A 20,133-nucleotide genomic window follows, 5' to 3' on the forward strand; every position below is an offset into this window, starting at 1 on the left:
TTACAGTATTTATTTACCAAAACAGAATGTTAAATTGTCAGGGCAATTTGCATAATTTTCATTACGTAGAAAATATATTTTCTCTTTTTCCCCATCAAATCATGGGGTAGTTAATTTGCATGTAATCATTTATGACTCCTTTTTGAATTTCATCGTGAGAAGGGGTATAGGCTATTTGTTTTTAATAAAATTCCTCAAGTCAAAATACTTATTCAACTGGATTACTTGGACATGGAAAATGAAACTCAGATTTTGGTTGGATTCTTGGCCATTTTTCTGTTCTGTACTAGAAAATTGGGTGTATATGGGTTAGGAATGTTGAACAGCTGCTTTAAAATTTTAATGCTACCAATTAAGAGATCCTTCAAATTTAATAGGCTTGACAACAAGAACTTCTGCTGTGTTGCATTGCTAAACAAAGTGGTTATATCTACATGTAAACTCTGGTTACTTACATGTACACCCACATCCATCCTAGGTGATGTACTGCGATATCACAACTTGGGTGATCAAAGAATATTAATGTATTTGCTAGAAGTCGCTTTAAGTTTCTTTTGACTAAGGCAGATGTATTATCTTATATTAATTTATAAAATGTGATTACCAGGCGCGTAGCCAGAATAGAAATGATGTGTACGCAGAGAACGGCACGGGGTTGGGTGGGGGAGGGGGGTCTTCACCCCCCCCCCCCCCCCAGTGTTTAAGACCGCTCTGATCAGACACGTAATATAGCTTTTGCCAGCCAGGAAAAAATTACAACTTTAAAAATTTTGTCAAGCAAGGACGAAAAAGGAAGACTGTCAAAATTCGAAGTCCTATTTCTTGTGTGTGTGTGTTTGTTGAAGGGGGGGGGGGGGTTGTCCATTTTTCACAAACCAAATTTTTATCAATACATTACCAAATTACCATGATTTAACAATGGTGCAACAAACTGTGGGGGTCCACCCTTTCAATGTACATTTTTTCAATAGTAAAAGGTTAGATTTTGGGAATAAATAGTGGGGAGGCTCCCCTGATACTACGTGCTTGCTGGTGAGGGCCCAGAAGCTCCGGAGTTTTACCAAATATTTCATTCATTTTCTTGAAATATAAAAATTATGCCATTTAGTTTTTGTTTAGGAAATAAAAGACATAGTAATATTTATTGTTTTAACGAAAATTAATATTTCATGGAAACTTATTGTACATATAATTGAGGCTAAAATTTAACCGATATATTAATTGGTATCATATAATCATTCTTAACGTTTAAAAACACGTATACAAATTTTTAATTATGAACAAGAAATATCGTATTGTAAATCATACTAGTAGATCATAGCATTCAACGATGTGGCTAAAATTTATTTTTTCAAAGATCTTTTAAAAAAATATATCAATGTATGATAGAACAATGACAAAATAATGAATGATTTATTTGGATTTGTCAGTTATTAAATAAAAGATTTCAAATTTTATCATACAGCCATGATAATTTAAAATTTAAATGAACACAGTATGACACAGAATAATTTGAAACACAAATATTTGTTGGATGGTACTGAGATTTTTTTCTCCGAATAATTCTCTCTTTTTTCTTATCCTTTTTCTTTTTTTCTGAAAGTGATGTGTACGCACTTGCGTATAGGCAGCTATTACTGATTACTGAATATGCAAGATTATACCTTTAATTTATTGCACTTGTAAAATTTACAACAATTAAATAAAACACCGACAATAAAAAAATAAAATATCCAGAAGTCAACCAGAATCTTTACTAACATCAAAAACACAAAAGGAATGTTACGGGGTAGAATTGTTCATAGCTACTAGATTTTTCTCAAGCTCTTCATAATGTTTTGCTACGATATCTGCTTGTTCAGAAAATTCTGCATCCACCTGGTCACACGTTTCATACTGACGAGCCAAGAATTCTGTCCAATCACTTTTTCGTCGTTCACGTTCTTTTTCTAAAAGATCTGTCTGCAGAAGAAAGAGAGGAGGCATTATGTTCACCATGCATAAATTTGAAATAGGAGGCAAATTAATTAAACTATTTAGGATAAATGACAAATTTTGTACAGTCCCTGAAACGTTCTATTTTCCCATTTTTCCGTTCGCTCACCGATCATTCAGCGTGCGTTCACCGTTCATTCACCATGCGTTGAGCGTTCGCTCTCCGTTCACAGTTTTGCGTTCAGCGTTCACAAAGCGTTCAGCGTTCGCTCTACGTTCGTTAATCTTGCGTTCAGCGTTCACTCATCGTTCAGTCTTCACAGTCATTCGGAACTCCGAAGTGAAAGGACTTATCTTTTTGTAAGTAAGGATTTACAGGTTTTGAAAATTAATAGCGAGCGCAGCGAGCGGCGCCAAGCGCCGCTCGTCACTGCGAGCTCTAACGACAACGCCTGGGCGAAGAGAAAATTCGGACTACTGCACATTCATTCAATAGAATTTTTTTCCGCAGTAATTCTGACCCACAATGCATCGCTTCTTGTTCTCCCTGCTAACTTCGTTCACGCGGTGACAACAACTAAAATTTCACAAAAAATAAACTCACCTTAATTTAATGGCTATTGCATGCAGATAGTAGATTAAACGTTCTTTGTTAAAATATTTGCACTTTTTAAACTTTGTTTATGGAAATGCAGCTAACATACGACGTCATGTGACGTCACAGTTTAGACGTTCCAAATGTCTCGTGCGGTTTGAAGAGGCGGATCTTAAAATGAAGTGAACAATGCGCTCGCCCCAACGGTCGCACCGTCAACATATTAGCGAGCGCAGCGAGCAAAGCGAGCTCTAACGACAACGCCTGGGCGAAGAGAAAATTCGGACTTACACATTGATCCAAACGAATTTTTTTCCGCAGTAACTTTTGGACCAACAATGCATCGCTTGTTTAAGCTACGTTCTCGCGAGAATTACAACAAAAGTTTAACAAAAATATAAACTCGTCTTGATTTAATGGATGTATTGCAGATAAATAGTAAACAAAACGTTCTTCATTAAAGTCAACAATGTTCAGGCTTCGGTTTGGTAATCTTAAATACGACGTCATGTGACGTCAGAGTCTAGACGCATTCGGCAAACCTCGGCTGATTCCGGTACGAATCGGCCGAGGTGTGCCGAGTGAGTCTAGACGTTGCAGTTTGACGATCGAGCCCGATCTAAATTAATCCTGAATAAATATCTGCGCTCGCCCTAACGGTTGTACCGTCAACATATTAATTAACATATCGTGTTTAAAGAATCATTATTTCATGTGGAAAAAATTATCAACAATATATGTTTTTTTTTATTATTCTAATTAGCTTTTAGGTTATTTATTAAATTACCCTGGAAAATAAATGTTGTTATAAGTATGTAAATACGGGCAATATACAGATACTTCAAGCACTGCAACATTTTGTTGTTATCTTAAAGACGACAAATCGCTAATGGAGAGATGATAATCCAAGTAAATTAATTTACCAACTGCAGCAAAATTACGAAAATATTTATTTCTAACACTTTTTTTTCAATTACTGTAGAAAGAAATATTAGAACAAGTTCTGAGAATTATAAATAGTACTGCGGATATCCGGTTAATCAAATATCTATGGAGCGAATAAAATTGATAACGTAGTTTAAAAATATTTATTTAAAAATTTAATCTATAACAAATAATATGAATGCCTCTTTGTATCATCTTGTCCGAGTATAATCACGGGGAAACGTCCACAGATACATGTAGAAGTGCTGCTCAATAAAAAGAAATGACAAATATATTATTGCAATAAAATTTTAAAATACGAGTGTATTTATGCAATACGTCCACAGACCTTTGTAAAATATTTTTTTTTCTCATTATTTTACACGGAATCGCCTTGGCACGGAAATATGTATGGTTGGTACAACCGTTGTAATTCATTCTATAAGTCATTAGTTTTCTCTTCTAAAATCCACATTATCTGTAATGGTTTTATATATAAAATAAGAATAAACATATTTATTTTACAACTAGAATAATTTTATCTTTTATACTACAGCGTTCGGTAACAATTTATACAATGTTTTACAGCGATTCGTGTGATTAAAAGGTTGAATTTAAACATCACACATATGCGCAAAAATTGCAGGAAACTTTAATTAATAGCGAGCGCAGCGAAGCGCCGCTCGTCACTGCGAGCTCTTAAAGCAACGCCTGGGGCGAAGAGAAAATTCGGACTGTGCACAATGATTTTTCCGCAGTAATCTGTAGTCCCATAATGCTTTGCGAATTGCACTGATCTCGCCTTAAACAACGTTCTCGCGTTAACAAGAAGTTCCAAGAAAAAAAAAATAAATTCAACTTGATTTGATGGATACATAGCAGATAAATAGTAGATTAAACCTTCTTTATTAAAATAAGCACTGTTCAGACTTCATTTTGGTAATGCAACTTACAAGCGACGTCATGATACGTCAGAGTCTAGACCAATCTCTACCCAGAGTTATCGTTCTCACTACGCTCCACTTATACCATGTTGTAGCGAAGCGTAATACGCCCTCTGGTGAGAGATTGAGTCTAGACGTACGAAATGTCACGTGCGGTTTGAAGAGCCTGATCTAAATAAAACTGAATATAGGTATCTGCGCTCGTCCTAACGGTCGCACCGTCATCATATTAGTTTTACTTAATGTGCATGTATCATCTTTCTTAGGACAATTTTGAAACATTTATTTAATTTATTTATTTATTCACTGATTTGTTTATTTATTTATTTATTTTTGGCACCTGACAGTAGAATACAATAGAATAGTTACAAGCTTATCTTTTAAAAAGATTAGTGAGTTAGCGCTGTAGCATAATAAAATACAGAAGAAGATATCTGAACCATTTGTTAAATTTGCTGAATCGATAAATTATATAGGAAGGCAGATTGGTGCACTGGGGGTTGAATTTTTTTTTGGGGGGTTGTTGTTGTTGTTGTTGTTGTCATAATTCAGAATGTTGAATCTAAGAGTGTGCTTCACGTCGGCAATGGCATAACTCCCAACTGTGCTTTAAGCATTCTGTATTTTACTGTAATTTCAATTTCGAGGTGAAAAATAAAAGGTCAGTAGAACCAATGAGCACCTTCGGTCCTTTCCGGCAAGCTCGGAAAACATATCCGAGCTTGCCAGAAAGATCCATGAAGGTAGATTAGAAAAGCTATGTATTCATTACAACTTTAGAAATAACAGTCTTGGTTTTATAAGACCCGAGTTACTGTTACTTTTTGTTCATTTACGTGCAGGTTAGACAACAAAACACGAAACACTAAATTGGCATGTCTTTCCGACATAATCTGAAAAAGATCTTTGTTGTTGTTGTTGTTGTTTTTTCCGAGCTTGCCGGAATTATCCACTAAGGTGGTAAAACTGTAAGGAAAGCTAAATGTCTAGACTCTTGGCATTTTTCTTGTACTTTTATGTGTAGGTTAGACAATAAAGGAGATGGGTGAACATGACGAGCGATAAGCCTATAGTGTGACAAACATGAAGATGAAAAATTAAATTTCAATTTTATCAAAATTTTCCTTGATATTTCGTCTAACATTAAAATATACTTTATGTAAAATCTCTAATTTGCAAAAATCCCTCAAAGATTGAAATTATTCGCCTGTGAAATATTAGACACACACAAAAGCAGGCAAAAAGAGTCATTTTCTCATACTATAATACTATTTTTCGATATGAGTGGGTCTTTCTCCACCTTTTTGAAAGTTAATCCTCAAAGTTTGCATAAAAATATACATTTTTTGGTTACCAAAAATATGGAGCAATGACCCACTATACCTTAAAAATATACTTTTATGACATAATATTCGCATCTTTTCGAGAAATAAGTTCATTAAGTCAAGGGTCACATCACAAACGTGATTTAAAGCCATTATTCATCAGGACTTGTGTAGTCTAGTGGTTAGCGTGCTAGTCTCGAAAGAAAATAATACTCAGGATTTTTATTGCTAGGGTTCGAACCCCACGAATACCACATTAATTTTTTTTTAATAAAAGAATAAATTTTGCCGAGAAAATTTTCCTCAGAAAAGTTTTGTTTATCATAATTTCATAAATTTCAATAATGAGAACTTTACTCTAAATACTAAATTCACAAAATGAACATGATTTTTATATATCTGAAGCTATAGGTTTTCTGCACGCTATGTTCGCCCATCTCCTTCAAAAAAATTCAGAATCCGGATCTACATGTAGACTGGTATTGACTGTCTCTAACCTACGAAATGTATATCGCGCATATCAGACAGGAAAGGCCTGAAATTCGGATCATTTCTATTTTTGTATGACAAAACGAAATTTTTATCGTACAGTCTATCTAAAGGAGTTTCCCCAGAATCCCCGACCGTGAAGTCGAGCATGCGTATTTCAGAAATATAGACTAACGTAGTTGCTAGCGCTCGAGAGCGCTAGCAATAATGCAAGGAAAAGATCCGAAACATTCCGAATACATGTAAATCGTTCACCTTTCGTTCACCGTTCACTTTGGGCTCCGTTCGCGTTCGCTCACGGTTCACCAACCGTTCACCAAGTTGCGTTCAGCGTTCACACATCGTTCACTCACCGTTCGCTCTGCATTCGTTCAGCGTTCGTTCGCCGTTCAAGTGGGAAAGTAGAACGTTTCAGGGACTGTACATGACCTACCATATGCACAGCACAACAAACTTAAAAGTTTTAATCTATTCTACACATGCAAATTTTACATGGTACAAAAAAAAAAAATAACACTACTGTCAGATGAACCAACCTTCAAATATTTTCTCTTGATGGGGATTTAGCCCCCCCCCCCCCCCCCCAGCCTCATTTATATAAGGTACATATTTATATACTTATACTTATTCACTTACATCTATGTTGTTTTCTTTTTCCTCAACTCTTTTACAAACCTCTGTTGCAACTTTTACTGCAAAATAAATTTATATGAATCATGGTTACCATGGTTACTGATAAACACTTTAAAGACTTCAAAATAAATAAATCACTTGATTACATTTGGCTGTGATATTTGCCAGAAATTGGTCCATTCCTTCCTTTGCCTCTGGTATTAGGCCATCTTTCATTTCCTTTATTTCTTCATCCAATTTCTTTAGTCTTTCTTGTTCATGGTTGCCTCTTTTTTCCTTTGTAAAATAAAATATTTCATTTATGTACAAAAAAAGTCTGTGGGACACAACATTCAAATTTGTTTTTTCTGATGGAGTCATTTATAACACAAATGAACTCATTTCATTGTTGCTATTTCTTAATTTATTTGGCAATGATTAGACCTTTTTACCAAAAATACCTGGTAAATATTTCAGATTAAAAAAAATCGTTAAAAGATGAAACATAAAGTTTGATCAGGAAAACTCAAAATCTTTTTGACCTTATATCCCATAACATTAAAACTTTTTGTTTTTAAACCCCCACCCCCCACCCCCACCCCCCAATATAAAATGTAACATTGAATAAGGAATTTTTTTTATAAACATGACAAAAAAGTGTGAATATTCAGTTTTTTTCTATAATTTACATTGTGGATATTTGAGGTCTATTGATCAGTGTTTTTCTTTTATTTCAAAGTAAAAGGTTAGAGAAAATTTTAACAGGCTTGGGGTTTAGGTTTATGAACAAAATCTTTGTGGTCCTTACAACTTATTTTTTAAATTTTTGATTTCTAAGTGGCATTTTTATCAATTGAAGTAGTCAACTGGCCGGTAGCCGGTTCTTAGGGAAAACACTGATCGATAATCACGATTGATAACTAACACTCTTGAATTCTTTGTTTAACAACACTTTTATCTAATGCATACTTTATCAACATGTGCATTAAATTAATGATAATTTTCTTAAGATTCTGAAAGCAACTTTTTAACAACCTGAACCATATTTTTGACTTAGATCACTTCATCAACAGAGGCCCATGGGCACCTGAGTATCATGTAACAACTTTCCAACAACTGAAATTGTAGTCCAGTCAATCTAGCTCTAAAACACCCTAACCTTAAACAAACTGCAACAGAAATTGTTCCAGTAGAATTTTCTTTTTTATAATGTGCCTTTTGATACATAAAAACTCTAGAAATATATATTTGTCCAAACATCATTTTTTAGCTCACCTCAACGAAGTTGGGGGAGCTTATGTAATACCCTCGGCGTCCCAGGTTAAGGTTTTTGGAGCAGTTTTCTTTTCAAGTACTTCTATGGCCTATATTAGTCAGAGATGCATGGAGGATGCTTCTAGTGTGTTTTATTGTACCAGTCGTCAAGGTTTCAGATGCTGCAATTTCAGCTAAAGAATGACCAGGTTAATGTTTTTGGAGCAGGTTAAAGTTTTTGGAGTAGGTTAAAGTTTTTGGAGCAGGTCTCATTTCCAAGTAACTATAAGCCCTATATTGACCAAACTTGCATGGATGATACATCTATTCATCTAAGGATTCACACTACTGGACTTGCTTCGGATGCTGGATCTGACCTACAGTTTCCGGATGAGTGACCAGGTTAAAGTTTTTGGAGCAGATGTCATTTCCAAGTATCTATAAACCCTATATTGACCAAACTTGCATGGATGATACATCTAAGGATGTACACTACTGGACTTGCTTCGGATGCTGGATCTGACCTATATTTTCCGGATGAGTGACCAGGTTAAAGTTTTTGGAGCAGATCTCATTTCCAAGTAACTATAAGGCCTATCTGAACCAAACTTGCATGGATGATGCATCAAGGGACAAACAATCTCAAAACTTGCTTCGGATGCTGGATTTGACTTACATTTTCTGGATGAGTGACTAGTTTTAAGTTTTCAGATAAGTCTATTCCCAAGTAACTGCAAGCCCTATCAGACCAAAATTGCATGTTGCATCTAGGGATGCACACTCCTAGATTATTAGTTTAGTGTGGGACTTTGCCTTACTTAAAGACAACATTCGTTGAGGTGAGCTCTGTAATCTCTGATTACCTATGTTTCAGTTTTCAAAAAACCTGATTTTTGTTCAAAATGACCAATAAATCACTGTTTAAAGAGACATTCTATATATACATAAAAATAGTTTTGCCATCTATATGATCTTAAATTTTCTTGACAGATCATGCAGAAATGCGTCTGCAAACTGAAACTAGTGATTATTTCATTAATTGCTATGGATTCCTGTTCTCATGGTAATGGAAATAATTGAAAAATAAAACTATTTCAATTCCTCAGTATGGCTTTGTGCAGGGACAAAGAATATGTAGCCAAGTAGGAATGACAAGTTTTATTAGTTAAGATAATTCAAATAACAAATTATAGGAGACAATTAAGCACACACAAGCAAAAATAAATAAATAAATAAATAACCAAACAAATAAGTAAGAAATAAAAATAAATAAATGAAATTAATTACCTCAAATTTAAAAACCCTTTTTTTGGGGGGAGGGGGGTCTATTTTCATAAGTTACAATGACTTTTAATAAGGGTCCTGGGGAATGGGCTCATGGACATGTCTTTGTTACTTTTACATAAACTCTTTTAACTCCAAAAATCTCAGGGGGAGGGGGTCTTTCTTTATAGCAATGCATGCATAGAGCATTCATCTGAAATTAGTCACACCTATGATTAAGTAACACTTGAATGAAATCTTAAAGGTAAGATTTTTCCCCATTACTTTTATTTGAAAGGTTAAAAAAATAAAAGAAAAATCGTAAAAATCCACTGAAAATGACACGGAATCCTTAAAAAATAATGATAATCTTGAAACTGGAACTGGTAATTCACCTAAATGTCAACCTCAAAGTATTCGAATAGCTACTTGTTTTGTATTCAATATAATGTTCATTGCTATTTTTTAAAAATCTTTTTTAGATTTATTTTATAATGTGTGTGTGTGTGTTGGGGGGGGGGGTATCACATTTAATTTATTAATTAAGCTCTCTGCACATTGAAGTAAAGGTTGTAGGTCTTTCAGATAATACCTCAAAACCAAGGCCCCGTATCACGGTACATGTTGGCGTTGGCATGATAAAGAACCATCACTGCTCAATGACCCTAAACGCTGAGTAAAGGTCTAAATTTGAAGCCCTTCGTCTGTATATGGTGACGTTTCTATATAAGTGAAAAGTTCTTGAACAGGGCATAAACAATCAACCAATTTTTACTAGCGCTGTTTATAGAGCCTGGCTTTATAGAGTCATTCTTATGACAATTAAATTACACATCTGATCATTGATTATCGTGATAAGAATATTATAGTATTTTTTAAAACTTTTCTTATTTATGCAGGTGTATTTGGGATGCTACTTGGAAAATAAGTCAAAAATATTGTGTAGTTTTTGAAAAAAGTAAAATGCACAAATCTATTACATAATAGGATATGTTTAAAAGAAATTACAAAAATCCCATAATGTGGCCTATTTCAAAGATTTCCTATAAAATTAAATCCCTTGTGTGACCCTACTTGAATCCGGGGTTATATTAAGAACAAAGCAGAAGCGAAATGTGAATCGAAGTAACACAACTATAATATTTAAGAAATATGTTTACAAATTACGATAAAATATACTGGCATCATTTTTATACTGAATACACACACACCTACACACACACACACAAATCAAGAATAAGGCCATCTTTAAAAAAAATGTTTGTTCGCCCTCTCCTGATTCAGGGTAGAATTATTGGGTCAGTAGTTAGGCGGGAAAATCTTTTTCCATAAAAATTTCAATATATTTGTTGACGGGATAAAAGGAATAAAAAGAAAAAATATTGTGTCTTGGAATGTAAAAAAAAAAAAGTTTTGAGTTGGACCATTTTTAGTCAGGCGGTCGGAAGAGGTCAACCAAACAATTTTTTTGAAGATGGCCTAATCCTTATTATTTTACTAACAAAGTAGATCTCACTTATATAATGAACATTCTAAAGAAAAAAATCTTTAAACAAGGTCATACAACAAAAGTATTACTTTTAGCTAATAAAATATTTTTATGTTGCAATAATATCACTAACGACTCTCAATAGATTAATACCCCTAATGTTTCCAACATTTTATAAAAGATATGTAAACACTACTTTATATATGTGCAAGAGTTATTATTAATTTGAAGTTTTTTAAATTTTTTGAATTTTTACAGAATTACATAATTAATATATAATTTTTTGTGATTCATAGACCCATATTTTGATAGATAGGTTCCTACATGCTTAAAAGTGATACTGATATTAAAGGATTTCAATAATATATCTTTAAGTTGAGATAAGATTCTCAGATTTTATATATCTTCAGTGCATTGGTGACATTTAAACCTAAGCATGTATACAAAAAGAATTATAAATTTTTTTATGCTTGACTGTTTGAGAAGAAAATTGGTTTGTTAATAGTGGTTAAAATTGTCTCCCTTGGTGGCTATGGTAGCACATTTCTGCAATTATACATATTTTATATGACTAGTAAATAATAATTTCTAAAAAACACATCTTTCACCTTGATATATTTTTCTAGAGTTTTTATATGTTGATTATAATACAATTTGCTAATTATAAATAAAGAAAAAAATTCTGTTGCAATTTGTTTAAGGTTTATGACAATTTGACACTTTTTAAAAAACGCTGCTGGGTCCTTGATATTTTTTTTTGTTTTGAAACCGATAATGTTTTAATAAAACTCCTCAAACAATATACATTTAATATATTTTCGATAATGAAAAATATTCGATAATTATGCCATCAACTAATTTAGGCAATGCACCTTTTACCTTGATTTCCCCTTTAATTAAATATAAATATCATAAAAAGAAAAAAGTAAAATGTTCCAGTAATTAAAATATCGTTTACTTTGTATAATTCTGTTTTTTTCCTATTTCAAAGGAGTAACTGTCATATGGCGTAAGATGTGTCTATCATTTTTTTTTAATAGGTACTTGTTTTTAATTCATTTACAATCTATCGTACTTTTCTCAGATGAATTTTGTTTGAATGTGCTTTTTTGATCGATTTGTGAACAGATAAACACTTTATATTACATCTGAAAAGAAAGTGGTCAATAAAGTGTTAAAAATGTTTTGTTGTAAATGAGAAACAGTTTCAAATTTGCTGTCATTTAATGCATTATACTCATAAAACATATCAAGAAGAAGAAATTTTGCTTATTTAAAAATATTTATGAATATGAAAATCATGACTTGTTAATACATGCATATTAAATCTAGATAAAATCTTCAAGAAACATTCTGCATCCATAAATTAAAGAAATTAATATTACATGAATGATGATCATATTCTTAATTAAGGAATGAATTTAATAGCTACCCATTTTTTACGCTATAAACTGGGTTGGGGCAGTTTATGCTTTATAAACCGCGAAGCCGTTTATAAAAAAGCATAAACTGTTCCAATCCACTTTATACTGTATAAATTGGGTAGCTATTCATTTCATTCCTTATAATTTACTTTTCATTCATTTGGTGTAAAAATAAAAAGATGATTGTTCTTAAAAATGACTTCAATTTGTACAAAATTTGAATGTAACATTACGCGGATCGATACGTTTTTGATGAAAGTCATTGTGACGTAGGCAACCCATTTTATACGATATAAAGTAAATTTTTTTAAGGAATGAATTTAATACCTACCCAATTTATACGGTATAAAGTGGGTTGGGGCAGTTTACGCTTTATAAACCGCGAAGCCGTTTATAAAAAAGCGTAAGCTGTTCCAACCCACTTTATACTGTATAAATTGGATAGCTATTAATTTCATTCCTTATAATTTAAATTTTCATTCATTTAGTGTAAGAAAAAAGATGATTGCCCTTAAAAAATGACTTCAAATTGTACAAAATTTAAATGTAACGTCAGGCGGATCGATACGTTTTTGACGAAAGTCATTGTGACGTAGGCAACCCAATTTATACGATATAAAGAAAAATTTTTATCCAATCAAATGGTGCATTACAATCAGAATTAAATTATTATCCAATCAAATATAGTGTTACAACCAGAATTAAATTATTTGAGCATACAAAAATAGTTATTTAATTTTAATGCTTTGACCTTGAAAATACAGGTGGGTTTGCGTAATATATCTGTTTGAAAGATTGTGAAGAGAGAAAACGCTCGCTCATGCTTTCAGTGCTTTACTTCTGTATTTAAGTTTAAGTTTGATATTAATTTGATCCACCATGTAATTGTAGTCTCTAAACCAAATAAAATATGATCTGTGCATGCTTAGTACTTAGTGGAGAGGTCTAAGTCTTAGGCCCAGTCTTATGCCGCTTTCTGAAACGCGATTTAGGCCCGTCTAAATTTTGGCGTAACTTACTTAGTCGGACTAACTTAGGCCCAAATCTACGACTTTTTGAGAAACAAGCCCCAGAACCCCTGCCCCAGGGACCATGAAATTCATAATTTTGGAAGAGGCACCCTTCCTCTTCATAGCTATGTACATAGTTCATCAACTTAATACCCAGGAACAGAAGAGAAGATTTTCAAAGAATTAATGCATTTCCACTATATAATCATTAGAGCCCCACCCTAACATCAGAACCCCTGATCCAGAGGCCATAAAATTCACAATTTTGAAAGAAGCACCTTTGCTCATCATAACTATGTACATAGTTCATTGGTTTAATACCCAGGAGCAGAGGAGGAGATTTTCAAAGAATTAATACATTTCCACTATATAATCAATTGAGACCCACCCTAACATTAGAACCCCTGACCCAGGGGCCATGAAATTCACAATTTTGGAAGAGGCACCCTTCCTCGTCATAACTGTGTACAAAGTTTATTGGTTTAACACCAAGGAGCAGAGGAGGAGATTTTTAAGAAATAATGCATTTTCATATATATTCACCAGAGCCCTACTAGCACCAGAACCTGTGACCCTGGGGCCATGAATTTCATAATTTTGGTAAAGGTTTCAATACTTATTACAATCATGCCAACAGTTTGGCTGCTTAATGTTCAGGAGAAAAGAAGAAAATTTTTAAAGATTGCATTTATTTTGATGGTTTTAGCCCCATTCTCAGGCCCAACGGGGGCAGGGGCCATGAATTTAACAAATTTTACTCCCCTTCACCCATAGATGCTATATGCCAAAATCGTTGAAATTGGTTATGTGGTTTCAGAGAAGAATTCAGGGATTTTTTTACCCTTTGATTCCAGGGGCCGGGGCCGTCAAGATTGGGAAAAATAGCGATATTTGGTTGAAATTGGGAAAAATATCTTCATACAAATAAATAGGAAAAAAGAAGCAAAAGTCAAATATTTAATCATTTTTCTTATTATTATAGTATGAAGCTGGCTTAAACCAGCTTTAGTGATATGAAATAATACTAGTCGCTGTTGAAGTTCAGAAGCTTAAGAATGGCAAAGCCGCAGGGTATGATAACATTGTAAATGAACATATTTATACGTTGTCATCTTTTTTTACCTTTCTGTAAGAAGTTCTTTAAGATAAAATTTGAGAGTGGGTTTGTTCCAGATGATGGGTTAATCGATATTGTTTGACAAATTTATAAGAATAAGAGCGATTCAACCCAGCCTGCCTGAAAATTACCGTCCTAGGCAAACTGGAGAGACTGACATGATGCACGATTATTTATTAAATAACGATCCTGACTTTAATTTTAAAACATCGATCCCGCTTTAAAAAGTATGCATGCAAACATCCGTAGTATTCCGAATAACTTCTCGGAAGTCCTCGGATGGCTCGTACATCGCACATAGAGAACATAAACACCTTTTTGTCATTATTTTATTTTAATAATTTACAACTTAATACTTTTTTCATATTGGGAATTTTAAGGTATAATTTTGGGAAAAACATACACTTTTCAGCATTGGGAATGGGGCCGAATTTCGGCCCCGGAGAGACCCTAAAAAAATCCCTGGAATTTGAAAATGTTTAAATGTTAACGCACGACTGATGATGCATGTCGCACGACAGACGAAAATAGATAGCAATAGGTCACCTGAGTAAACTCAGGTGACCTGAAAATATGCCGATTTATAAACCATATCACTTGAGCAGTGCTAAAAATAATTTTCATTTTGCTGTTACTTTTTCATACATTTCTGTCTGAAAAGTTATGTCTAACACCTCACTAACAAGAGGCCCATGGGCCACATTGCTCACCTGAGTACAGTGGTTAGGAAAAAAGCAAAAATCAGTTCAGTATTGAAAAGCTTTAATGCATAAGTGTTCCCGACTTACCGCTAAAAGGGGGGTTATGATTTGAAAAAAATTAATCTACACCAACTAAAGATGCTTACATATTTCTTTGACTAACTGTGACTTTTTTCCCTACAACTTAAAACATTATGGTCCCACCCTACCCCTGGGGGTTATGATTTGAACAAATCTGAATCTACACTATCTGAGGATGCTTCCATATAAATATGTCCAATCATAGCTTTGCTGTTCTTGAGAAGAAGATTTTAAAAAAATATTCCTATGTATTCTTATGTATTAACATTAATCATCAATTGTGGCCCCACCCTATCCCCAGCTGGGGGTCATGATTTTTATCAAACACGAATCTACACTAACTTAGGATACTTCCGAATAGTTAATAACCAATCATGGCTTTACTGTTCTTGAGATGATTTTTCCTATATATCCTTATGTAAAACTTTGATTGTCCATTGTGGCCTCACCCTACTCTCGGGGGTCATGATTTGAACAAACTTGAATCTACCCCACCTGAGGATGCTTCCATGTAAATATGATTAATCATGACTTTGCTGTTCTTGAGAAGAAAATTTTAAAAAATTTTTGCTACATGTATATACCCGTATTCCTATGCAAAACTTTGATCCTTCAATGGGGACCCACCCTACCATTGGAGGTCAAGATTTGTACAAACTTGAATCTACATCACCTGAGGATGCTTCCATATAAATATGACCAATCATGGCTTTGTTGTTCTTGAGAAGAAGAATTTTAAAGATTTTTCCTATAAATTCCTATGTAAAACTTTGTGGCCCCACCCTACCCGTGGAGGTCATGATTTAAACAAACTTGAATATACACTACCTGAGGATGCTTCCATATAAATAAGATCAATCATAGCTTTGCTGTTCTTGAGAAGAAGATTTTTAAAGATTTTTGCTATATATTCCTATGCAAAACTTTGATTGTCAATTGTGGCCCCACCCTACCCCCAGGGTCATGATTTGAACAAATTTGAATCTATACTACCTGAGGAGGATTCCACATGAGTTTCATCTTTCCTGGCCCAGTGGTTCTTGAGAAGAAGATTTTTAAATGATGCCATTAATTTTCCACTAATTTGTTATTATCTCCCCTTGGAAGAGGGCATGGCCCTTCATTTGAACAAATCTGAATCCCCTTTATTCAAGGATACTTTGTGCCAAGTTTGGTTGAAATTGGCCTAGTAGTTCTGGAGAAGAAGATGAAATTGTGAAAAGTTTACAAAGACAACAACACAGACAACGATGACAGACAACTGACAAATTTCAGAAAAGCTCACTTGAGCCTTCGGCTCAGGTGAGCTAAAAATGTAAACTGATGTAAATGTGTTTTATTTATCAATTATTTCCACATACCTCAAACTCTTTCACAAAAAAGTTAGTGTGGCCCTGCAGAATGGGTCGATGATCAAATAATCTGGCATGAATTTCACTTAAATCTGAAAAGTATGTGATAAGGATTAAAGAAATATAAAAAAAAAATTGTAATTAACATGTGCCTGTGTTTCATTTTGACTCATTTGTTGTTTTTCGCAAGAGGTAAAGAATCTAGAGGTAAGCCACCTTTGATAAAAAAACAACAACATAATCCTAATTGTCTATTATATGTTTAAAAGTAATTAGCTTTTCAAAACTGCTTCTTTAAATCATGAATCCACCTCCAGTTAATGTCCTGTTTTTGATTACTGTAGTATTACAGTCTAGATTTTCAAACTAAATCTGGCTGAAATCAACAAAGAACGTCAGTTAGCTCAGCTCAAAGACTCTTTAGTTATGACGGATCAGTTTAGTAGAACCCCCAAAATGGAATACCGGTACACGATGAATGGGCTCGAAAAACTGTACATTTTGCGTACCGCCGGTACATATCACATGTATGATATACCCTCAAACAGGGGTTCTCCATCCCATCATGCAAGGCGCAAGAACAGTTACTCTTGCCATATCCAATATAAACAAACATATGTATATTATCTTTCTTAACAAAAAAGGATGATAACATTGTTATTTCTGCGATTAATAGAATTTCAACAAAAAAAATTAACAGGTTAATTATTCCATAAATTGAATTTATAGTCTGTAGTCACAACAAATCTCCTCAGTCACTTCATCAAATAATTTATCAATTTTGTGTGACGTCTAATTTTGTTATTTTTTTTCATTATAGAATTGAATACACAAAGAACAAGAAGCCCATTGGTAACATCGTTCACCTGAGCACTCTAGCTAGAGAAAAAGGAAATTAGTTCAGTACTGAAAAGTGAAATATAGAAGTGGTCAATCCTAACCCTGGGGGAGGGTTGGGTTGGGTGGTGGTGATGATTTGAACGGACGCTTGCTTCCATATTAATATGACTACCGGTAATCATGGCTTTGCTGATATTGAGAAGAAGAGTTTTAAAGAATTTTTTTCCTATATATTCCCATATTAAATGTAGCCCAACCCTACCCCCTGATCATGATTTGAACAAATTTGAATCTACATTCCCTGAGGATGCTTCTGTATTAATATTACTAATCATGGCTTTGCTGGTCATCAGGAAATGGTTTTTACAGTTCCTATATATAACCTTGATCTACTGTTGTGGCCCCACCCTACCTCCAGAGGTCATGATTTCATCAATCTTGAATCTACACTCCCTGAGGATGCTTCTGTATTAATATGTCTCTGTCATCATGGTTTTGCCGTTCTTGAGAAAAAAAAAAGATTTTTAAAGATATTTCCAACATATTCTTGTGCATAACTTTGATCCCTTGTTATACATTTTCTTGTAGGAAGTTCTACAGATAAACAGTTAAACAGGTCTGGACTATTTCCAATTAATATGGAAGTCACTGTAAGTTGCTTTAAATACCCTTCACATGATACTCGTAAATGTTTTTTTGTCAAATCAGACAACAGCATTTTCACACACCAAAGATACAGATTTCAAAGGACAAAAAGAAAACATGTGCTTTGTTTTTTTCCCTCAAAAAGATTTTACCGAGATTTTACTGACAAAAAATCTTTAGAAGTAAGATGAAAAGTTTGGAAGAATAAGGTATTCCTCATATATTTACCATGGACAAACTTGACATTTTCATCTTGGAAAGAAAAAAACATATACATTTAGTGCATGTAATAAAATGCCATATCACTTAAGGAGGAATATATCATATCATAAATATTAACAATTACAATCATATTATTTACCAGGAAATGCTCTCTGTTGGTAAATATGGTTATGATGCTTAGCAGCAAGCTGTCCAATTATCATCGATAATGTGAAGTTTCCAGTGAATAGATCAAAATACTGTATGTAAGACTAGTTTTATTTTTTAATAAAATTCACTGGTTTCACGAGTGCTGAAAACCATATGTTATATATACACTTTAAACAGGCATAAGTCCTCCCATACCATCCGAGAGATTAGGGTTAGTGACTCGTTCTTTTAGATTATTAGAAATTAGATTATTAAGAAATTCAGATGCACCTGTATTTTTTGCAAAAACTTAATTCTAGCTGCTTCAACGGCATCTTTTTGGTTTGTTAACATAAAAAAAGGGCTAAGTACGAAAGAAACAACATTAAGCATGCACCGCACATGCTTTGTTGACAATTATATTTTGTCGATTTTTCAATGTCAGAATTAACATTTAATTTTTTCAGAGAACAAGGTTAAAAACTTCTTTTAAAATCGAAGTTTTTACCTAAACTTTTCACCGTAAAATTCAATTTTGGGGTCAAAAAGGCCACAAACCTAGTACTTATTTTTTTTTTATCGCTTATGCAGTCTCATATATATTGAAGTCGCCTACGGTGACACTATATTTTAGAGGGTTTTTCGGACCAGTAAAGTTATTCCAAGAGCTTAAAAGAAATGTATTTCATTAAATATTGCACAAGACTTATAGTCTTGTTTAACCAGAATGAGACACTCGGCTGTCTCTGTAAATTCAGATGTCATGTGACGTCACAGTCTAGACTGTGTCTCATGCAGTATGAAGTCAACTTTACAAGTGTAAGCTGTGTATAGGTTTTTCATGGTACAACTGCGCTCGCCCCAACAATCAACTGTAAAATTAAACATATGCCACCGGGTTCATAGATGCGTGAGAGTCAGTCAATATATCAGGTCTCAGTAGCTCAGTGGTTAGAGCGCTGGCATGGTACGCCAGAGGCCCTGGGTTCGAGTCCCGGTTGAGACTTGATTTTTCACCACCTGTGACATTTGGCGCCCAACGTACAAATACCCACTATTCCCTAGGAACATGCCTTACAGCATTTCCTTAACTCCTAGAATTCGAGGACGAATTTCTACAAAGAGGGGGAATATGTCACCGGGTTCACAGGTGCGTGAGAGTCAGTCAATAGGGTCTCAGTAGCTCAGTGGTTAGAGCGCTGGCACGGTACCCCAGAGGCCCTGGGTTCGAGTCCCGGTTGAGACTTGATTTTTCACCACCTGTGACACATATTAGAAATTTATAGTTATTGTTTTTGACTTCCATATTAGGAAATTGTTTAGACCTGTTAAATGATATTGTTCTACACACCCTGTGTGGTGAGGGCTTGTCCCCGAGACACAGTTAGATGCATGTATTAATTATTGCACTTGTGTGTATTCCGTTTTGGGGGTATGGTTTTTCTTATTTTCGTTTAATCCGTGTTGTGAATAAGACTATAGACTGCTGGTCAACCCAAATGTTTTGGTTATATCAGTATTTTGGGTCAACAATGTTGACAACATGTCTGGCATGTGTGCTCCACAGTTGAAACATATGCCTGCAACTCCTATCAATTATTTCTTAACTATAATGACAAATTTTGCGCTTCACAAGCAGTGAAATAAAGAAATTATTTAACCTTTAAAAAGTTGTTGGTCCATCTCGGATCTCCGCCCATTTTTTTTCAAAGTTTCTTTCACAGAAATGCTTGGAAGTCACACTTAATCTCCCGTTCTCAAAGGACCAAAAGCGTTTTTGAG

The 20,133-nt window shown here is 34.0% G+C and overlaps 1 protein-coding gene and 1 non-coding gene across 2 annotated transcripts; one reads left to right on the top strand and one right to left on the bottom strand.

Annotated features, from left to right (window-relative positions):
* Positions 1-1,399: 1,399 nt before the first annotated feature.
* LOC133191483 (biogenesis of lysosome-related organelles complex 1 subunit 5-like) lies at positions 1,400-20,073 on the bottom strand. Its single transcript, XM_061327233.1, has 5 exons — positions 20,013-20,073; positions 16,525-16,607; positions 6,992-7,121; positions 6,849-6,904; positions 1,400-1,962 (listed from the first exon to the last, which is right to left on the bottom strand). The coding sequence occupies exons 1-5, from the start codon at positions 20,032-20,034 to the stop codon at positions 1,783-1,785; spliced, it is 471 nt and encodes a 156-aa protein (XP_061183217.1). The 5' UTR covers positions 20,035-20,073; the 3' UTR covers positions 1,400-1,782.
* Trnat-ggu (transfer RNA threonine (anticodon GGU)) lies at positions 19,285-19,357 on the top strand. Its single transcript has one exon. It is a non-coding gene; the product is annotated as a tRNA-Thr (tRNA).
* Positions 20,074-20,133: the final 60 nt, after the last annotated feature.

This window comes from Saccostrea echinata, unplaced genomic scaffold (assembly GCF_033153115.1).
Source record: "Saccostrea echinata isolate AGI-Se365-2 ecotype Australia unplaced genomic scaffold, CSIRO_AGI_Sech_v1 ptg000023l, whole genome shotgun sequence".
Taxonomy (NCBI): domain Eukaryota; kingdom Metazoa; phylum Mollusca; class Bivalvia; order Ostreida; family Ostreidae; genus Saccostrea; species Saccostrea echinata.